Source organism: Agaricus bisporus (genome assembly GCF_000300575.1).
Source record: "Agaricus bisporus var. bisporus H97 unplaced genomic scaffold AGABI2scaffold_2, whole genome shotgun sequence".
NCBI lineage: Eukaryota > Fungi > Basidiomycota > Agaricomycetes > Agaricales > Agaricaceae > Agaricus > Agaricus bisporus.
This window is the reverse complement of record NW_006267355.1, coordinates 1,936,118-1,952,034: the sequence shown is the minus strand read 5'-3', so window position 1 is coordinate 1,952,034 and position 15,917 is coordinate 1,936,118. Positions and strand designations below refer to the sequence as shown.

Sequence of the window (15,917 nt, the reverse complement as noted above, 5' to 3'; positions counted from 1 at the left end):
GCGACGCGTCGGACCGCGTAATCCCGAACGATTGACACTTGCAAGTAATTTTGCATCGGGAACTTCAAGGGCAACACGCTCAGCGATGCCCTGGAGTCCTTCAGGTTCAGATATTACCCCCGGCTCTTCGGGAGTATCTACATCATGAAACGTGTCACCTTCGTCAATGGTAGCCATCGTTGGAGAAACGCCAAGCCAGGCCGAAGAGAGTCGAGGATGCCATAACCGAAGTCGAGATTCCTCGTAGCGCGTCCTAATATCTTGAGTTGTGGAGAGACCTGATTGAACCTCTTGTGCCATCTGCATGAACCATTATAATTGCTGAGGGTACAACTTTTGATCTATAGGCAACGCACTTGGAGTAATGAAATTATACAACTGCAGGAATCGAATATTTTTTTCGGAAGATGAACGTGGCCTGACGATTTCCGTTTCTGGACGTCAAGATCGTCACAAACATGCTGGAGGCGCGCCCGAGCGATGTTAACCACTTCCGCCAGTTGCGCATGTAACGCAACTAAATTGATTTTCTGCACATTCGCTGGTAGAGAGTAGGAAGCATTATAATAAGCGAGAACTTGTATCTCAATGCATTTCATAGACTGCAAGAGGATATTCCCCAGGTCCAGAATGGTCGTTTGAAGCAGACTGATCATCTCTATTTCCTCTTGCGTATCTTCAGAAGATAAATGTGGTATGGGGAGCCGGTGGGATAGAATTCGTCGCAAGTGCTGAAACCGTCGTTAGGGATCAAGACAGATTGAGAAGAACTTCACATGAGATTGAACCTTACTTCAATGTTTGCCATCAAGGGTTTGAGTGATTTAACTAATTTGGGAATCAATACCTGCGTGATGATAAAGAGATATTTGGGACAGGAATACCCACCGCCCACTCGACCAAAGCGAAGTTCAAAGGACGCCTGTTGATAAAGAGCATTGAGGGAAAAAGAACGCCCAACAAGCTCGGCGGGTGCAAAGTGGTCCGAAGTATTTTTATTGGCCGCAGGATGGACAATGCTTGTTAAATTGGTCTCGAGACGAGTCTGTGATTCCGACAATGCTTGCGCTAGCTCAACAGCGAATTGAGAGTATGACCACCGACAAAATACTATGCAGGAAATGAAGGAAGTCATTGCAGAGACTCCAACGATCCAGGTGAATTCAACGGCATTTTCGCCAACGTGCTTGAAAGCCAAGCAAATGAGGACGACGATCACTCAACAATCCCAATGGGCTTACTTGGCGGGAACCGACGTCGAAGGTCAACAACCAGATGGAAACGAAACAAGCGATACGACTTGCGAGAGTTAGCCGCGGAAGACGACTTTTAAGCCAACCGGCTGTTGAAAAAAAACTGAGATAGAAATCAAGGAAGAAGATAGACAAACAGACCGAGGAAACAGACCAAGGTGAGGGTTATCGCCGGGATTGCATAGTTCCAAGTACCGTGGCCGTGTTTGTAGGCAATGGAAGTAAGTTCTTTGCCAAAAGACGAGACAGCGATTCCTGTAAACCCGCCGATGAGATGCAAGGAAGTTGCCTCAATTTGTTGGGGTAAACTTTCTTGGGCTGAAAAAACTAGCTCTTTGATGGTGATTGCGAGGAAGGCTGATCGACCTCCGTGGCGAGAGAAAGGCCGAATGACGACGAGGGCAGAACACAAGATGGTAGAGAGGATTCGGGCCTTGAAACGACGAGAAAGCAGCAGATTTAAGAAGGGATGCATCGGGTCTGGGAACAAGGTTGGCTACATTTACGGCGACAAAATGATGTTAGACAGTGAAGTACATAATTTATTTGGGCAGAGTGACAACAACAGATATCAACACGCCTTGCAGGTCTCCCCTTCCACACCCATGGCGGAGAACATCTACAGCAAGGGTACTCGTGTCTGGTTCGAGGACAAGGACCAGGCCTGGATATCCGCAGAGGTCGCTTCCGTCTCCAAGGCCTCCGACGACGCCATCAAGCTCGTCTTCGTCGATGAACGCGGCAAAGTTCTTTTTCATTTCGCCTCTCTATTTCCACATCTAACCCCTTCATCCCCAGGAAATTACCATCAACACTTCTGGGAAGGAAATAAAAGATGGCAAAGAAGGTCTTCCCCCACTCCGAAATCCTCCTCTTCTCGAAACTGCAGACGATCTCGCTACTCTTTCGCATCTCAACGAACCATCCGGTCTGTAACCATCCCTCATATTGCAAGCCCAGCTGATTGCCAACAGTCCTGCATACCATTCGCAACCGTTACGCTCAACACAGTATCTATACTTACAGCGGAATAGTTCTAATAGCCGTCAATCCTTTCCAACGCGTCACCCTTTACGGTCCCGAAATAATTCAAGCCTACAGTGGCCGAAGGAGAGGCGATCTAGAGCCCCATTTATTTGCCATTGCAGAGGATGCATATACCGCTATGCGCAAGGAGGGAATGGGTCAAACCATCATCGTGTCCGGGGAGAGGTATGTCCATACTTTCTTCCTCTAAATCCCCCTCTCACGCTGGCTAAGTGGTGCTGGAAAAACCGAGTCGGTTAGTACCATTATCGATCTGACATTAAGCAGGAGCCACTGACGGTGCTATAGGCAAAATTCATCATGCGCTATCTTGCCTCTGTGAATCCTCCAGACTCCAACACAAAGTCCAAACCAAAATTTTCATTGGACGAGTCGAGTGAGATTGAGAAGCAAATTCTCGCAACCAATCCCATTCTTGAGGCCTTCGGAAATGCAAAAACGACACGCAACGATAACTCCTCCCGTTTTGGAAAATATATTCAAGTTCGATCTTCTTTGATTTTGATCATACGCGTGTTTACATGCTCCACAGATCCTTTTTGATGGGAAGCAAGAAATCGTTGGCGCCCGGATCCGTACCTATCTCTTAGAACGGTCGCGAGTAGTGTTCCAGCCATTGACGGAGAGAAATTACCACATTTTCTATCAACTATGTGCGGGGGCACCCTCAAAGGAGCGCAAAGACCTTGGTCTCGACATGGATATCACAAAATTCCATTATTTGAAGCAGGGAGGTCCAGCATCCACGCCAATCGTTGGCGTCGATGATGGAGAAGAATTTAGGATTACCCAGCAGGCCCTGTCAACCGTCGGAATCTCAGTAGAGAAACAATGGGCTGTATTTCGTCTCCTGGCCGCTTTACTTCATCTCGGCAACATCAAAATTACATCGACTCGTAATGAGTGTAATATTGATGACACCGATCCCGCACTACAGCTTGCCACCCGCTTTCTTGGAGTAACTCTCGCGGATTTCAAAAAATGGACCATCAAAAAACAGATTGTCACACGCTCGGAGAAGATTGTGACTGCTTTAAATGCCACTCAGGCCACAGTTGTTCGTGATTCGGTCGCCAAATTCATCTATGCGTGCACGTTCGAATGGCTCGTAGCGATCGTGAACGAGAGCTTAGCAGGTGAAAATGGCGATGCGGCAGAACGCGCTGAAATGTTCATAGGTGTTTTGGATATATATGGTTTCGAACATTTTCAAAAGGTTGAATCAATGTCTTACTGTCAGTCATATTTACTCACTCTCCACTAGAATTCTTTTGAACAATTCAGTATTAACTACGCCAATGAGAAGTTGCAGCAAGAGGTATTAGCTTTTAGACTATGGTATACTTGTGCTGACTTTTGCCTAGTTCAACTCTCACGTATTCAAACTCGAACAAGAAGAATATGTCAAAGAGGAGATCAACTGGACTTTCATTGACTTTTCCGACAATCAACCCTGTATTGATGTCATTGAAAGCAAACTTGGTGTCCTGGGCCTGCTTGATGAAGAGTCCCGCCTTCCCTCCGGAACTGATGCCTCCTTCCTACAAAAGCTTCACGCCCAGATACTTCCTAAATCGGAATTCAAGAATGTGTTCAAGAAGCCGCGTTTTGGCAATACCTCATTTACTATCGCCCATTATGCTTTGGATGTCACTTATGAAGTCGAAGGATTTCTGGAGAAAAATCGGGATACTGTTCCTGATGAACATATGACTTTACTTGCTGCCACCAAGAATTCCTTCCTCAAGGAAGTTCTCGATGCCGCCCTCAATTCCGTTAGGGTCACAGAGGGTGGTTCTTCTCCTACCGGCTCCGGTTCCGATAGTGGCAGTGGGGGCTCTCGTCGTTCATCAGTCATACCTGATCCTGGTCGGCAATCATTTGTTGCTCCGAGTACCCCAACCACCTCCAATACTACAGGAGGGGTAAAACGTGCTGGTCTTGCTACCAAAAAACCTACTCAAGGATCGATTTTCAAAGCCTCCTTAATCACCCTAATGGAGACCCTCAAGGTGACGAATGTGCACTACATCCGTTGTATCAAACCAAACGAAGCCAAGAAACCTTGGGAATTCCAACCTCAGCAAGTCTTGGGACAACTGCGAGCTTGTGGTGTTTTGGAGACCATTCGCATCAGTTGCGCCGGTTATCCTACGCGTTGGACATATGAGGAATTTGCAGAGCGGTTAGTAGCATTGGCCCTGGTCATACTGTGACATAAACTGATTGGGGTATAGTTATTACATGCTAGTGCATTCTACGGCTTGGCAGCCCATGATTCAATCCATGGATCTTCGCAAACTCTGCTCGACCATCCTCGAGAAGACGATTGCAGACATGGACATGTATCAGCATGGTTTAACCAAAATCTTCTTCAGAGCTGGCATGCTGGCCGCACTAGAATCGCTTCGATCGAGCAAGCTCAATACTATGGTCACTGTTGTTCAGAAAAATGTCCGCAGGCGCTTGGCAATGAAGAAATACCGACGACTACGACAAGCTACTATCACGATTCAGACATGGTGGCGAGGTATATTGGCAAAGAGGCTCGTGGAGAGTATTCGGCGTGAGCTTGCTGCAAGGCGGTTACAGACTGCTATTCGGGCGTTCAAGCAGCGGAAACAATTCCTTAATGCCCGAAGGGGTGTAATTTTGGTTCAGAGCAGTACGTCGCAAAACCCATTTACTGATGCATTTCAAGTTTTGATTGGATAATCACATTCTAGGAATCCGTGGTGTGCTGGCACGCCAGCAATTCGTTCATGAGAGGAAGTACCAAGCAGCTTCCTTACTACAAAGTTTGCTCCGCGGGGTGTATGTGCTACATCACTTCTCATTTTGTCCGCACTCACGTCTTCTTTAGTACTGCCCGCCGTGGGTTCCGATCCGATGTCCGACATGTTGTTTACATGCAATCGTGCTTCCGCCGTCGCTTTGCCCGGCGCGAACTCAAGGCACTTCGAGAAGAAGCTCGCTCTTTGTTCAAATACCAAGAGATATCCTACAAATTGGAAAACAAAGTTGTCGAACTCACGCAAAACTTGCAACAAAGGAACGAGGAGAAGAAGAGGATTCAAGCACAGCTTGCCGAACTTCGGCAACAACTGCAACAGTGGATGAACCGACACGAAGAGTCAGACGCCCGTTTGAAACAGACGCTGGCAAACTTACAAACGGCGGAAGCTGAGGTGGCGCGCAAGGAAGAGTTGTTGCAGGCGAAACTCGAGAGCGAAAAGAAATTGGAGGAAGTTACTACGCGGTTAATGGAGAAAGAGGATGTTATCCTGAAGTTGACGGATGAGATTTCGCGGCAGGCAACCCAAATTGAAGCTCAACAGAAAACACTGGAAAACACACCTGCTCGAACACAAGAAGACAGTTCGGTCATTCTGACACTCAAGAATGAAGTTAGCAATCTACGCGAGCAGCTCAACCGTGCGAATGCGCTCAATGTGTTGACGCGGGGCTCAAGAGGCGACCAACCACCACTTTCACCCACCTTTGCTCCCACCTTGCGTACATTGGAACCAAATGGTGTATCAGCTGGCAATTCAGCCTCTGCCAACCGACATCAACGAAGGCATAGCTCTGCTGGAGTATTTGGTTTGATGCCCGTAGAGAGCCGCACGTCGGCAGATGAAATGATGTTAGATGTCAAGAGGACGCAAGCCAATAATCCACGCGCAGTATCTGTTGTGTTTAATGGCGAGGATAACTATATGCGGTTCCGTGGCGTCAATGGCCTTCCTGGAATCCGTGATTATGATGACCCCGCAGAGGAAAAGATACGACTGATGGTGGATGCTAAAAAACTAGATGAGGACGTTTTGGATGGACTTATTCGTGGACTGAAGATTCCCGTGCCTAGCTTGACAAATCCCTCTGCTGTGAAGGAGATTTTATTCCCTGCCAACCTGATCAGTCTGGTGACAAATGAGATGTGGAAGTACGGTCTAATCGCAGAAAGTGAGCGGTTCCTTGCGAACGTGATGCAAAGCATCCAAGCGCATGTCATGGTACGTCGTAGTGCGGTTTCGCTGTATCACGCTATTGATATTGTTCCAGTCTTTCCAAACCGAGGATGCCATTGTCCCGGGGATTTTCTGGCTCTCAAATGTCCACGAAATGTTGTCATTCATTTGCGTGGCGGAGAGTGATATGTTGCAAGGGATTGGACCAGGTGAAGAAAACGCTGTTCGACCGTTTGACTGGGCCGATTACGAGCGCCTGGTTTCCGTCGTCAAACATGATCTCGATAGTCTGGAGTACAACATTTACCATACTTGGATGCTGGAGACCAAGAAGAAATTGTCGAAAATGGTGATCCCTGCTTTGATCGAGAGCCAATCTTTGCCTGGTTTCACGACGAGTGACGGTGGAGGGCGTTTGTTCAACCGGCTTTTGAATACGAATACCCAGCCGGCGTACAGCATGGATGATATCTTGAATCTCCTCAACAAGGTTTGGAAGAGTTTGAAAAGTTATTACATGGAGGAGTCCGTCGTGCAACAGGTTATTACGGAATTACTCAAATTAATCGGTGTTACGAGTTTTAACGATCTTCTCATGCGACGAAACTTTTCATCATGGAAACGAGGTAGGCCCACAGGTCGATTCTGCAGCTAACCAGTGCTGATTCGTTCCTCTCAGCTATGCAAATTCAATATAATATCACGAGGATAGAGGAATGGTGCAAGTCGCATGATATGCCAGAGGGCACATTGCAACTGGAGCATCTTATGCAAGCTACTAAACTGCTTCAGCTCAAAAAGGTTCGTCGTTGCGCGCTTTGAGGTTTTGTGTCTATTAACGTTGTTGTTATCCACAGGCCACGGCTGCTGATATAGAGATTATTTATGACGTGTGTTGGATGCTGAGTCCAATGCAAATCCAGAGGATGTGCACTAATTACTACGTCGCTGACTACGAGGTAAGGGAATTCCCTTGATGAGACTGTTCTATGACTGACGGGAGATTGAACAGAACCCGATTTCGCCGGAGATCCTGAGAGTGGTGGCTTCGAGGGTGCAGGCCAATGATCGTAACGACCATCTGCTGTTGTCGCCGGAGACTGAAGAAGTGGGACCGTTTGAACTTGCACTTCCTCGTGAAGTGTCGGGACTGGAGACATACGTCCCAGCATACCTTAATGTTTCGCATCTAAGGCGCCTGGCTGCGCTTGTTTCATGATCCAGTTTTTTTTCTTCTTGTTTTTCAATTTTGTGCTGGATGGTTTTTTTGGAATTAAACGGTCATTTTTTTCCTTGTTATCATTACGACTACAATTCGCATATACCGTTGCCTATCCTGAGTTTGTACCTTAGTCTTAATGCGGAAATCTTATTCGGAGAATGAGAGAGAGCAACCCTATCGAAGCAAGGAGAGTGTTGATCCGTCATCGGCTTGTTCCGAAAGGGGCTTGTCGTTGAGCAATTGAGCGTCTGATCCGTCAATGGATAGACGCCGGGGCTGATAATAGTTTCAATTAAGATGATTTTTCCAAATTCAATCATGCGCACCACAGAATCACTCGGCCCAACGCCAAAGTGGCCACAGATGAGATCGAGAGCTTTGCCGGTGATAAGCGTCTGGTTTATTGAATTATATTCCTTATCTCGATTGACAGTGAAGAAAAGTAACCTTGCGTAACCAGAATACCTTTGATATTTCGCCGTATCGGACTTTTATATGTAACCGCTGATCCACCGGAGGAGAGAGGGACTTGTCTTTGGGATCAAGAGGTACCGCGGTATGGCGCATCTTCATTCGCTGAACTTTTTGAAAGGCTGCGAGCTTGATGGGGTCCGTTGGAGGTTTGGGGACTCTCTTGGATGATGGTCGTGGAGCAGATGAAGATACTTTTGCGAGAAGCGCGCGAGCCTTGGTGTTTGGGACAGATTCTGAAGCTGAGGAGATTGGGGTGCACATGTGAGATGTTGGATGCCGGTGCCTTGGTGAAGCAGTATGAGTACAACGGTTATTGAATGGACGAAAGTAGGGCTTGCTCTGGACAGTACGAGTTGTGGCAGGCAGGACAGGCGAGTGAGTTGGCAGTGCTGTAGGCATCGAGGGCGAGCTTGCTGCAGTGTTGTAGTGCGCACCTGTTGAGCTTGTCATGCTGGGCGGTGGTGGGCGGGGCTGGGGCAACACAGGGATGGAGGTCGGGGAGGATGTGAGCGGGACAGAAGGGACGTGCGCATGCTGGGCAGGAGAGAGGGAGAAAGTCGAGAGTGTGGCAGTCTGGGCTGGCGCACTGAGTGCCAATGTCGAGCAGAGCAGAGTCCATTCTCCCACGCTCGCATCTCGCCATGAACCTCATCGCAAGTCCTCCTCCATCCCATCTCCACCCCTCTCACACCCCTCCCTAGGAATCCCTCTTTGGCCGCACAGTTACCCCCGCAGAGCGCCTTCGACAGCACCAGCGCGCCCTCGCAAAGGCCCAGCGCGAGCTCGACCGAGCACTAACTTTATTCACCCAAGTTCTAAACCCTCGCAAACTTCCAGTCCCAACACTCTTCGAACTCTTCACACTTCCAACCTCTCTCCAACACTTCTTTCTCCCTTGTTCATCCAACCCCCAAGAATGCCTGCAAAGTCATGGCCAAAGATCTCGTCAGGACGCGTCGATATGTCCAGAAATTCTACCAGATGCGCACTCAGCTCCAGGCCGTCGGCCTACGAATACAGACCCTCCGAAGTAACCAGCAAATGGCCGACGCCATGCGAGGTGCTACCCGGGTATGTACCTCCACCCTCCGCAGTCCTCTGTCACCCACCCCCATAGATAGGCAATGGCCTCCATGAACCGCGGCCTCAATCTACCTCAAATTCAGCGCATCATGACCGACTTTGAGAAAGAGAGCTCTATGATGGACATGAAAGAAGAGATGATGTCCGACGCTGTCGACGATGTCATGGACGAGGAAGAAGATGAGGAGGAGGAAGGAGATAAGATCCTCAAACAGGTCCTCGACGAAATCGGCGTCGATCTCTCCCATCAGGTACGTCTCTCTACCGATTCTCCTTTGTTCTTTATCTCAATCTTCCTCCAGCTTACGGAAGCCCCGACTGGTATCGCTGCGGCTTCCAAGTCTCTGGCAGATCGACAACCTGTCGCACTTGGGGAGCAGGGCGGAGCTTCGCCCGCAGGCCCAAGTAACACGGGCGGCGGTGCCGGCCCTGCCATGTCGGATGAGGACGCACTCCAAGCTAGGCTTGATGCTTTACGAAGAGGTTAAGAATCCATAATATCACAACTATGTATGTATCATCCAGTACTGTATACCTAGATTTTTAGGTTGGCAATCGTCCGTGCTTCCTGGCCGGATAGCTTCCAGGTAATACCAGAGCTATTATAGAACTCGTCCACATTTTCATCCTGACCAATTGAGTCAGTGCGCAATTAGATCAAAAGCCGAGTGTGCTTACAGCGTCCAAATTGAGAATGGTGGAAATTTGCTGCAGTCGCGTAAACCTATCTCTGATGTCACCAAAAAGCGTTTGGGAGCTAAGGTACGTTGTGATGGCGCGAAGGTCTCTATCGAATCGTATAGCACCCAGCTGGTGGAATCACGTTAACACCAATTTCCAAGTGCAAAAGACAGGCTAATATTTACCTCTGTGTATTTGAAGTTGAGCATGAACTTTTCCCATGGTCGAAGAAGCACGTCAAGAGCAAGGCCAAAGAAAAGTCGATAGTTGTTGTCCGTAAACGCGTCTTTATACCCGTCCACAAGTCCTTCCCACGTCTTCACAAATCGTTTCCGCACAATATCTTGATACTCAGACGCAGTATACCCATCTTCGTCGAGTTGATAAGAAACATTGTTGTACACCTCTGGTATGAAATTCCGTAGTTTCGGCCGTAGAAGCTGATTGAAGAGCTGTTCGATCCCAGACTAGGAATCACAAGTCAGGTACAAAAATACCTGCGAATGGTTGACACTCACTCGAAGTGGACCCTTGAATTTTCCAGCTGATGACTGGAATTCAGCAAGACACGATCTTACTTTTTCCCCTTGAGCGTCTGTGAAATTTTGAGATACCATGCTACCTTCCATGAATTCCCGAACGAGTCGTTCCAAGTGGGACGTCGATATATCCAAGTCATTTAATAAGATCTGGAGCCCGTTGAGACCATATCCCCATTGTAGGATAAGCCACTTACGATGAACATCATACGATTTTCCCTCTCCATCTTATCTGCGCGAGCATGAGACCCAGAGACAACAGCATTCCGATAAACATCATCCAGCTTTTTCCTGATGATTCCGATATAATCTTGCTCAATGACCTCTCGTAGCTGTTCGAGTGTCCGTTGAACAACCAATACAGAACCGGTTGATAGCATCCGTGACACAACCAGCTTCAAAATATAGAAAACATCATCAGGTGTCGTTGTGATGACTGGCGTCTGGGAAACGTCTGGACTCGAAGTCCTATGTGCCTGCCAGTAAAGATGAGATGCATGTATGAAGACGATTGAAATCCACCTGCCTTGTCCACAATGGTACGCGTATACCAAATTTCAAGAGGTACAAAATAAGTGAAAATGGTATGTTGAAACAGTTTCTCAGAACTAGTCTCTTCCAGTTGCAGTGAAGATTCCTCCATGCGACTACTCGTCCGCGCCTGTTCGCTTTCTCCCTCATTATTGTCGTCCCCAGCTTCGTCAGGCAAAGTAGACCCCTTCGTTATTACATTCAGATACAGGTTCACAAAGGAGAATACGACGCACATACACTGAGAGCTTCAAGTAGAAACTTTTTGAACATAGCCCACCTTCCCAACATACTAGCAGTCTCCGACAGAACTTTGTCAATCTCTCGTGGGTCAACAACAGGTTCCTCATTGCCTTGGATAGGCTGTCGCCGACCAGTCGTGGTGAACATGAGTATAGGAGGATTATTCTGAACCTCGGAAAGCTGCAATAAACACATATCAAGTTGTGCCTGACTTGATTAAACAACATTGACTTACTTTCCTCTTCATGCCTCGTTCCTCCTCCCAACCTTCGAGCAGGCTTTTCGTGACTCTGTCGCATTCTTCTAGTAGTCGAATGACGACACTGCTCATTTTCCCAGGACCGTAGTATTTTTCGACTACAGGCTGGTGCTGGTCGACGATCAATGCAATACTCTCGAACAGTGATGTGAGAGCCGTAATGTAATAAAGTGGCGACGAAGCTAGAGAATCAATCTTGAGCTCACGAATAACTTCTTGTAATATAAAGCATACATACTGTTGGCGGAAGCCGGTGCTCTTCCTCGTACAAGATGAACCACGAAATCCGCATAAGCTCGTAATCCTTCAGCCTCCCACCCAATAGCTGGGAACAACTTGAAAAACCGACTAGTAGCAGTTGAATCCCTCGATCGCGAAGCTTCTTCAAAGTTTTGTAAGAATACCGAAAGGAGATGCTCCCTAGCTTTCTGTAAAGTTTCTGAGGGTGGGAGATGGCTTTCTGCAGTTGGCTGGTAATACGTTTGTTCAGAAATAATGGAAGCTACAGGCGAACAAGGGGCATTACCACCGCCGTTCCAGAGAATGGACCAGAAATGACATCAGAGGGCAGAGCCATAGCCCTTGCACAATGGAGTGTAGCTGCTTCCCAATCACGATTTTCTATGGAAATGTTGAGAGAAGTAAGCGACGCCTGATGGAAGCCATGTGCAATGAGAATTAGAGCTGTTAGAGAGCGCGAATAAATACCTTGAGGTCGATAACCTGATTTACGCGATCCCCTGCTTCTTTCACTCTACTCATCTCCTCATCCAAAGACAGCACCTTACTTCCAATCCTGTCCGCAGTGGTTGCCGTCCGAGAGACTTTGTTGGCGAAAAGTTGTGCTTCACCATGCAAACCATCCAGCTCTGGTAAAAGTGACCTCAGACGATTTAAAGATGTGACTATAGGTTCACGAGCATTTAAGAGGCTTGTGAGTGCATTGGAAACTTCAGCTTCCTCAGATTGGAGAGCAGAGAGACAGGAGAGGATATCTGGTAGAGATGTTAAAGTCCTTGGGTCACGTCGAGTAGACTTAGTAGGCAAGCCGTCTGACTGTTGTCCATTATCTTGAGGTTCAGAAATGGTCATGAGACGTTAAGGGTGGTGGAGGAAGGACATCAAGTAAACATCAAGCGGGTCAGCATCAGCAATGTAAATATTGCTTTGATCGGTAATCCTTTGCTACTAAGTACACACGAACCGACTACATATCGTACTACAACCCATTCCAATAGAAGGTCTGCGGTATTTCGACAGACGCAGACAGCGGGAGAGCATCACTACTAAACCCAGCATGGATCAAGTACTGTCCTGCACTCACTCTCCATGCAGACCGAAGTTCGTCCCACAGCGAGAATGCATATTTATCAAGTATGATGTCAAGCTTTTGGGATGCACCTGGCACAACGTCGTGCGCTTTTCTAAAACCGCGCAATTGGTTCACAGGCGTTGTTAATCCCAGATCGACGGGATACGACACGTATATCTGCACCACCTCTGACCCTACCACCTGGCCCTCGTTCTTGAGCAAAGCCGAGACTGTAACGCGTGAACTGGCATCAAACTCGGACGGCATTGAAACTTGAAGGTCATTGAGAGAGAACTTTGTGTACGAGAGACCGTGGCTTGCGAGAGAGATAAATCTTCGCCCAGTGAAACAGAGGAACTACTTACCCGAAAGGAAACAAAGGCTTGATTCCCCTCGCCTGGTAATGCTTGTAACCGACGAAGAGATCTTCTCGATAGCTGGAGATTGCATAAGTGGAAGGACCTGATTTTTTGAAAGATATTTTTAATGCCTACTGAATTTTTCCGTTCTCGCATTTATCGTTCAAGTATGCTGGACTATCTTGAATGCAGGCAGGTAAAGTCAGTGGTAAACGTCCACTCGGGTTGACTTTCCCAAAAAGCACATCGGAAAGAGCATTCCCCAGTTCGTTGCCGGAATACCAGGCTTGCAAAATTCCCGACACAGAGTTAATCCATGGCATCGACACAGCAGACCCCTTTGCAGACATGAATATCCATAATAACAACGAGAAGGGCATGCTTACTGCTTGTATGACTACAATGGTGTTTGGGTTCGCGTCAGCCAAGCGTGAAATAGTCTGGTTCTGAAGGCCAGGCATATCTAGAGTAGGCCTGTCAAAGCCCTCGCTCTCCCATTCTGGCGTTAAACCACCGACAAATATAACGACATCGGATTCCTTTGCGAGGGCAACTGCTTCTGCTATGCCTTCTTCTGCATCAAATTTCTCGCAACCACCTAATCGCTACATAATAGTTTGATTCACGCCCAGAAATACCAAGGTGTTTGCGCTCACCACACCACGCATCAAGGCCGGCTGAGAAATACGATCCCCCCCGTGTTGATCGTCATCGGTGTCGGAGGCAACAGTATTAGTATATTCGACAAGAACATCTACCGCTTTTCCTGCTGAAAAGTTGACAGTAGCCTTTTCTTCTACTGTCCCCTGACTTTGGGCATATTAATATTCCATGAGTAACAAAATAATAAATGTCAAACGAACCCATAGAAGAAGTCGCCTGGGGTTTGGTTAGTCCAGTTGTCAATGGTAAGCTTGCCATCAACCCAGAGTTTCGCTCTTCCTAAATATATGACCCGAGAATTGGCAAATCGAAAGTTTATGGACCAAATCTTCGCTACTCACCAGCAACCGTCAAACCAAGCTCAAACTCAGCCGTCTTCTCAAACGTCAGCTTGCCTGTCAACTTGATGGTCCATTCAGATCCGAGGCCTGGAGGCAGGAAATCATTCAATTTGACCCTTGTATCGTGCAGCTTGAATTCAGCAATAGGAGTGTCCGGTTTCCCAAATTCGTCGTGAGTATAGAATGTACACAGCCAGCCGGGTTGGCCGTTCGGTGTAACCAGATTATTTTCCAGTGTAGGCAGATATTTGTGAGCTAATGAACCAATGAATATCAATCCAGGAACATTGAGCAAACACAAACCGTAACATCCGGTGTGGTGGATGAATTCAATTCCGACGGGAGAGTTCTGCGTGATGCCATCCCAGGGGGATACGACATAGCTTGGCTTGAGAGCAGCAGATCCCCCACCAGATATTACGCGCTCTTTAGCATTAGGTCCGATAATCGCGACTCGTTTGACCTTGTTCGGAGACAGTGGCAACACGTTATTGGTGTTTTTCAACAGTACCATGCCCTCCGCGGCTAATTTACGACAGAATGCACGATTTTCGGGAGTATCCCTAGTTCGTTCGACGCCATCGCCATATACAACCTCTGGATTACGTCTCGCTTGTTTTTGAATGAAAGTCAATAGGTTTGAGACACATTCATCGATTTTCTGTAGCAAGATCTTCTGTGTGGAAAGAGTTTGTAGGACAAGCAATGGCTGCCTCCACCGAGGAGGGCCGGGCATCTCAAGGTCCAATCCGGCATTTATCGCCTCACTTACACTGTAAGTGCCAAACCTACAGATGCCGTTAGGGCGCTCGGAAAACTTGGGGGCTGAGATGATTTATATATACCAATCACTGATGACGATACCATTGAATCCCCAATCGCGCCGCAGAATATTCTGGAGAAGTTCGGAATTTTCGGAGCAATGAATTCCCTTGATTCTTCCGTACCTGTAGGAACACTCAGCAAAGCTAAGTTGAGCTCTTACAGGGATCTGACGAACGATGTCATGAAGGCCGAGGGTTGTGCGTCTCTTTGAGCAAGCATAAAGCTAAGCGAACGTTAGGACATTCTTTCAGCACAAGGCACAGTCGACCCACGGATATAGATATATTTCTCGCAAGGCTCTATCTGACATGACTGAATCAGCGGCAAGACGTTCAGATTCTTGATCATTTGCAACAAAATGCTTGATCACTGGCTGAGAGTCAGAGTTTAAAGAACATCACTAGTGCGAGAAACCTACCAGCAGATACATTTTCGGATTGGAGACCACGGACGTATGCGGCAGCCATCATACCTGTTCAGCAAGTTTTAGAAATCGAGAGCATATTCCCAGAGGTCATACTACCTGAGAGATATGGGTCCTCGGAAAACGATTCGAAAGCTCGTCCGCCGAGCGGATTCCGCTGGATGTTACAAGTAGGAGCGAGGAGAAGAACCGACGATTTGATCTTTGCTTCCTGGCCTAAGAAAGCGCCGACCTTCTGAATCAAATCTAGATCAAATGTCGATGCGAGTGAAGTGGCACACTATACGATTCTTAGACATGTGGCAGGAATGAGGATGGGTAAAGGACACACAGGAAGACATTGTGCCGGAGTCGACACGAAATGGGAAGAGCCTCGAACACCCTGAGTATTCACGTTGAGCTCGGAGTACAAGAATGGGAATTTTAAAGTACATTTGGTCCATCACTCATGCGGATGGAGGGGATTCCGAGCCTAGGTATCGGGGTGGTGTTCCACCAGTTTGGAGCCCCCAAGAGAGATATTTTCTCATCGACCTTGAGTTTTTTGACGAGATCAGGGATGGACGCATCGAGGAAAGAGCGATTCATGCTTGCTAGAGATGATTTGGACTAGAAGCGGGGGTTTCTGGAGGAGCCTGATGGACAGCGGACATTTTGGTTTATGAGGTCGGCAAATTCTCGGACTGGGCG

General features: G+C 47.7%; 5 protein-coding genes across 5 annotated transcripts in view; 2 read left to right on the top strand and 3 right to left on the bottom strand.

The window, feature by feature from the left end:
- AGABI2DRAFT_199986 (hypothetical protein) overlaps nucleotides 1-534 on the bottom strand; it is a 3,555-nt gene extending 3,021 nt beyond the window's left edge. Inside the window, exons 1-2 of the mRNA XM_006458348.1 lie at nucleotides 357-534; nucleotides 42-300 (exon numbers count right to left, since the gene is read on the bottom strand). Of these exons, the coding sequence (XP_006458411.1) occupies nucleotides 42-300 (259 nt within the window). The 5' untranslated portion in view covers nucleotides 357-534. The remainder of the gene's footprint in view (nucleotides 1-41; nucleotides 301-356) is intronic.
- A 1,324-nt stretch (nucleotides 535-1,858) lies between these two features.
- On the top strand, nucleotides 1,859-8,581 carry AGABI2DRAFT_183448 (hypothetical protein; the record flags this gene model as incomplete). Its single annotated transcript, XM_006458347.1, has 17 exons — nucleotides 1,859-1,999; nucleotides 2,052-2,181; nucleotides 2,228-2,451; nucleotides 2,589-2,783; nucleotides 2,833-3,516; nucleotides 3,565-3,618; nucleotides 3,665-4,485; nucleotides 4,538-4,965; nucleotides 5,027-5,114; nucleotides 5,164-6,316; nucleotides 6,366-6,897; nucleotides 6,951-7,072; nucleotides 7,129-7,230; nucleotides 7,284-7,769; nucleotides 7,820-7,888; nucleotides 7,941-8,250; nucleotides 8,306-8,581. The coding sequence occupies 14 exons, from the start codon at nucleotides 1,859-1,861 to the stop codon at nucleotides 7,488-7,490; spliced, it is 4,881 nt and encodes a 1,626-aa protein (XP_006458410.1). The 3' UTR covers nucleotides 7,491-7,769; nucleotides 7,820-7,888; nucleotides 7,941-8,250; nucleotides 8,306-8,581.
- An 87-nt stretch (nucleotides 8,582-8,668) lies between these two features.
- AGABI2DRAFT_65196 (hypothetical protein) lies at nucleotides 8,669-9,538 on the top strand (the record flags this gene model as incomplete). Its single annotated transcript, XM_006458346.1, has 4 exons — nucleotides 8,669-8,803; nucleotides 8,883-9,038; nucleotides 9,089-9,301; nucleotides 9,353-9,538. Coding segments are annotated over 4 exons (690 nt in total), but the record flags the coding sequence as incomplete, so codon positions are not given.
- Nucleotides 9,539-9,585: 47 nt separating this feature from the next.
- On the bottom strand, nucleotides 9,586-12,395 carry AGABI2DRAFT_115438 (hypothetical protein; the record flags this gene model as incomplete). Its single annotated transcript, XM_006458345.1, has 11 exons — nucleotides 9,586-9,678; nucleotides 9,729-9,860; nucleotides 9,917-10,198; nucleotides 10,250-10,420; nucleotides 10,468-10,746; nucleotides 10,806-10,988; nucleotides 11,042-11,224; nucleotides 11,280-11,485; nucleotides 11,542-11,773; nucleotides 11,830-11,955; nucleotides 12,012-12,395. The coding sequence occupies 11 exons, from the start codon at nucleotides 12,393-12,395 to the stop codon at nucleotides 9,586-9,588; spliced, it is 2,271 nt and encodes a 756-aa protein (XP_006458408.1).
- Nucleotides 12,396-12,432: 37 nt separating this feature from the next.
- On the bottom strand, nucleotides 12,433-15,847 carry AGABI2DRAFT_199975 (hypothetical protein). Its single transcript, XM_006458344.1, has 15 exons — nucleotides 15,660-15,847; nucleotides 15,559-15,609; nucleotides 15,324-15,507; nucleotides 15,222-15,275; nucleotides 15,076-15,172; nucleotides 14,979-15,026; nucleotides 14,824-14,925; nucleotides 14,282-14,766; nucleotides 13,979-14,233; nucleotides 13,838-13,916; nucleotides 13,631-13,784; nucleotides 13,361-13,579; nucleotides 13,110-13,312; nucleotides 12,981-13,052; nucleotides 12,433-12,931 (listed from the first exon to the last, which is right to left on the bottom strand). Exons 1-15 carry the CDS (start codon nucleotides 15,813-15,815, stop codon nucleotides 12,523-12,525), a joined length of 2,568 nt encoding a protein of 855 aa, XP_006458407.1. The 5' UTR covers nucleotides 15,816-15,847; the 3' UTR covers nucleotides 12,433-12,522.
- Nucleotides 15,848-15,917: the final 70 nt, after the last annotated feature.

Coding starts and splice junctions, on each gene's coding strand:
- AGABI2DRAFT_199975 (XM_006458344.1), bottom strand. CDS start 15,815: ATGAATCGCTCTTTCCTCGATGCGTCCATCCCTGATCTCGTCAAAAAA. Junction 15,508..15,558: donor CTCCGGCACAATGTCTTCCT/GTGTGTCCTTTA, acceptor AGAATCGTATAG/TGTGCCACTTCACTCGCATC. Junction 15,276..15,323: donor GGACCCATATCTCTCAGGTA/GTATGACCTCTG, acceptor CTTGCTGAACAG/GTATGATGGCTGCCGCATAC.